The sequence below is a fragment of the Equus quagga genome, chromosome 13 (assembly GCF_021613505.1).
Source record: "Equus quagga isolate Etosha38 chromosome 13, UCLA_HA_Equagga_1.0, whole genome shotgun sequence".
In the NCBI taxonomy this organism is placed as follows: Eukaryota; Metazoa; Chordata; class Mammalia; order Perissodactyla; family Equidae; genus Equus; species Equus quagga.
The window spans coordinates 87776914-87780268 of record NC_060279.1 but is presented as its reverse complement, the minus strand read 5'-3'; the positions used below and the strand labels follow the sequence as shown (position 1 = coordinate 87780268).

The 3355-nt window shown below is 60.5% G+C and overlaps 1 protein-coding gene across 1 annotated transcript; it reads left to right on the top strand.

Moving 5' to 3' along the window:
* The first annotated feature begins 498 nt into the window (after window positions 1–498).
* Window positions 499–2397, top strand: C13H19orf84 (chromosome 13 C19orf84 homolog). Its single transcript, XM_046683887.1, has 2 exons — window positions 499–586; window positions 1233–2397. The coding sequence occupies exons 1-2, from the start codon at window positions 552–554 to the stop codon at window positions 1780–1782; spliced, it is 585 nt and encodes a 194-aa protein (XP_046539843.1). The 5' UTR covers window positions 499–551; the 3' UTR covers window positions 1783–2397.
* The last annotated feature ends 958 nt before the right edge of the window (window positions 2398–3355 follow it).

Sequence of the window (3355 nt, the reverse complement as noted above, 5' to 3'; positions counted from 1 at the left end):
GCCCCACCGGGAATACTCAATTCTCAGGTCTTCTGGCTCCTTCCCACAGAAGCCTTCCATATCCGTCTCACCTAAAATAAACCCATCTCCTTGCTCTGTCTTCACATCTTCGCAGTATTTATTCTTATAGGAAATGTACTATTTGTGTCTTGTCTGCCTCTCTCGCAGCAAGTAAGTTTCATAAGAGTAGGGGCCACATTTACCGTCCGGGGCTGGATCCCCAGCGCCGAGCCTGCAGCCTAGAATATAGCATATAGGACTCCCGGGTCTGAGGGAGGAGGGGCTGGGGCTGGACTCCCGGGTCTGAGGGAGGAGGGGCTGGGGGCTGTACTCCCGGGTCCGAGGGAGGAGGGGCCGGGGGCCGGGAGAGTGGGGCTGTGACTTGAGGTAGGTGGAGTTAAGGAATTAGATCCCCCGCGACCCGCCCCGAGGGCCCCGCCCCGTTTCCGACAAAGTTCCGCCCACTTTCTTCCGGACCCCTCCCCGCCTCCCTGGGCTCTAGAGACTTCGAGGGGAAGGTGCTAGAAGAGACTTCGGAGACCCCTGTGAAGATGGAACAGCAGAAGGAAAGGACTGGGCCAGAGGGGTGAGAGACACAAGAACTCCCGTTGGGGGGAACAGACACCCAGAGAGAGTATCAAAAAAGAAAAAAAAAGTCTCAGGTGTCATCACGCAGAAACAGAATCTTAGAGAATCTTGGTGACACAGCTGAGCGAGATACTTAGTAATAAGGGGAGCGCTAGAAGCAGCTACTCGTGGAACACAGAGAAATTTCAAGAATGAACCAGGAGAATTTCAGATGCCAGCAACAGGCGTAGGGCTGGAGAAATAATAATAATAATTGTCCACATTTCACTGAACGCTCTCCAGACCTAACCCTTGAATACGCACCTTTGGTACCATCAAAAGCCATCTTTCGGTATGAGAAATTAAGGTTCAGGGTGGAAAAATGATTGGCCCAGAGACACACCGTGAGCGAGGCAGCCTGGAATTGGAACTGAGTTCTGTCTGACGCTGAAGCTCCTACAGAGCTGTGTGTCTCTCTGTAAAGAGAGACAGGAGGAAACTAATAGAGAGAGAGAGAAGGGGGTGAGGAGGTCAGAGGCGGACACAGAACTGAGTGCGGAGAGGGCTGGACTCCCTCCCAGGAGAGGCACAGAAGTAGCGAGGCTGCTGTAAGGAACGACTCATGCAGGTGGTGAGACCCACTGACCTGTCCTTTGTCATTCTAGGAACAACCTGTCCCCCCTGTCATCTGGGACTGAGTCGTCACCTGGCACTGAGTTGTGGCCCCCGGCACTTTTCCCAGCCCTGCCAGCTTCTCTCCTGGGCACCCCAGACCCAGCCCACCTGGGGCTCCCCGAGAGCCTGGCCTCTGTCACCATCCCCATCCGCCTGGATGCCCTCTCCTACCTCCTGCACAGCGCCCTGCTGGGGGCCTACACCCTTCAGCAGTCCTTGCCCTCCTGTCCCTGCTCCCACCAGGCGTGCTGCACCGGGCCAGGCACCGCCAAGAGGCCATCCAGGGGACGCGGGGGGTGGGAAGTTTGGCACAGGCCAGGCCGGGGCCGGGGCCAGGGCCAGCGCCGATGGGGACCTGGGAGGGCTGAGCAGCCAGAGAGGAGCTGGGCGGGGTACTCTGGGGCTGGCCCCAAGACCCCGCTGATGACGCCAACGCCACCACCAACACCGCCTGCCCAGGATGTGAAGAGGGAAGCCCGCGGTCTGGAGACACCCCCGGACGGGCCACCTGCTGCTGAGGACTGGGAGGCAGAGTATTAGGAGCTCCGGATCCAGCACCCCGGACTCTGGAGAGGGCCCGTCGGGGTCACCAGGAGGGCTGTCCTAGAGCCCAGGGTGACTTCAGCCCTGTCAGAGATACCCCAAGAAGCATCGTGTTCCCACCCCTCTTCCCTCAAAACCACGGCCTCAAGAGTGAGACCTGCAAATCACCTGGTGAAACCCGGACCTGACTTAGGATTCCAAGCCAGAAAAAACCCTGAACCTTATACCCAGGCCCAAACCCATGCCTCTCCCGGTTCCTGACACCATCCTCAGCTACAGTGACGACCCCACCCTCATTCTCACCCCCCAGGGCTCTTCCAACCCCAGCCCCAAAGCCATTCTCACCTCCCTCAGCAACCCCTGGGCCATGTCCACTCTCAGGACCATGGTCCCCATCCCGTGCATTCCCATTCATGTCCCCATCTCCACCCCAACCCACCTCATTCCACACCTACCTCACGCCAGCCCCGCCCTCATCCTTCACTTCACCCCAAACCCAGCCCATCTTCAACCCCAGCCAGCCCCATCTCGTCCTCCACCTCCTTCCTGTCCCAGCTCCAACTGTCATGTGTCCTGTGACCCCACCCTGCAAAGAGCCCCCTGACCCGATACATCCAGACACCTGCAGCCCCCACCCCGTCTCTTGCCCTTGGGGGTGAGGGGCCCTGGTTGGACAATAAATGGATGATTGTTTCTATGTCTTGTGTCTCTGTGTGTGCTTAAAGCTCAGGCTCACCCAGGGGGTGAGCAAGGCCTGGGAAGGGTGGTAGGGTCGTTGGGAGGGTCACAGAGAGAGGCCAGTGGGGCCAGGGGCTGCAGCGGGGGAGCGCCCAGATGCCTGCTTCAGCGAATTCCAGCTGGGGCCTCTGCCACCACTGCACTTCTGCCTGCTGGAAGCTGCTGGGACGAGGGGCCATTGTGTGGGGAGGCTTAAGGGATTTGGGGGAGCCGGGGAGCAGAGAGGCCAGCGGCCTGGCTCGGCTCAGTGTGCACAGAGGGGCCGAGGCAAACGGAGGGCTCAGGGCAGGCTCTGCCACTCAGGTAGGGACCAGGATGGGACCTGGGGTGCCCCTTCCTCCCCCAAGACCTAAGGGTCCAGTCCTCCAGCTCCTTCCTCTCCCAGGGACCTGGTGGGACCTAGCACCCTCCTCACCTAGGACCCAAGAGTCCAGGCTCCCAGCCCCCTCCTTTCCCAAGGACTCAGTGTCCCAGTGCCCAGTCCCCCCCAGCTTAGGACCTGGAAACCTAGGCCCCCAGCCCCTTTCTCTCTCAGCGACCAGGGGTCTAGGTCCTCCGTCCCTTCTCAGGAGTCTGGAGTCCTAGCCGCACCCGACCTAGGACAGAGGAGTCTGGGCCCCCAGGCCCATCCTCCCCCAGAAGCCAGGAGCCCAGACCCCCAGCTCCTTCCTCTTCGAGGACCCTGGAGTCCAGGACCTCAGCCCCCTCCTCCCTCAGACTAGGAGTCCAAGCCCCCAGCCCCTCCTCCCTCAGACCCAGGAGTCCAGGCCCCCAGCTCCTCCTCCCTCAGACGCAGGAGTCCAGGCCCCCAGCCCCTCCTCCCTCAGACCCA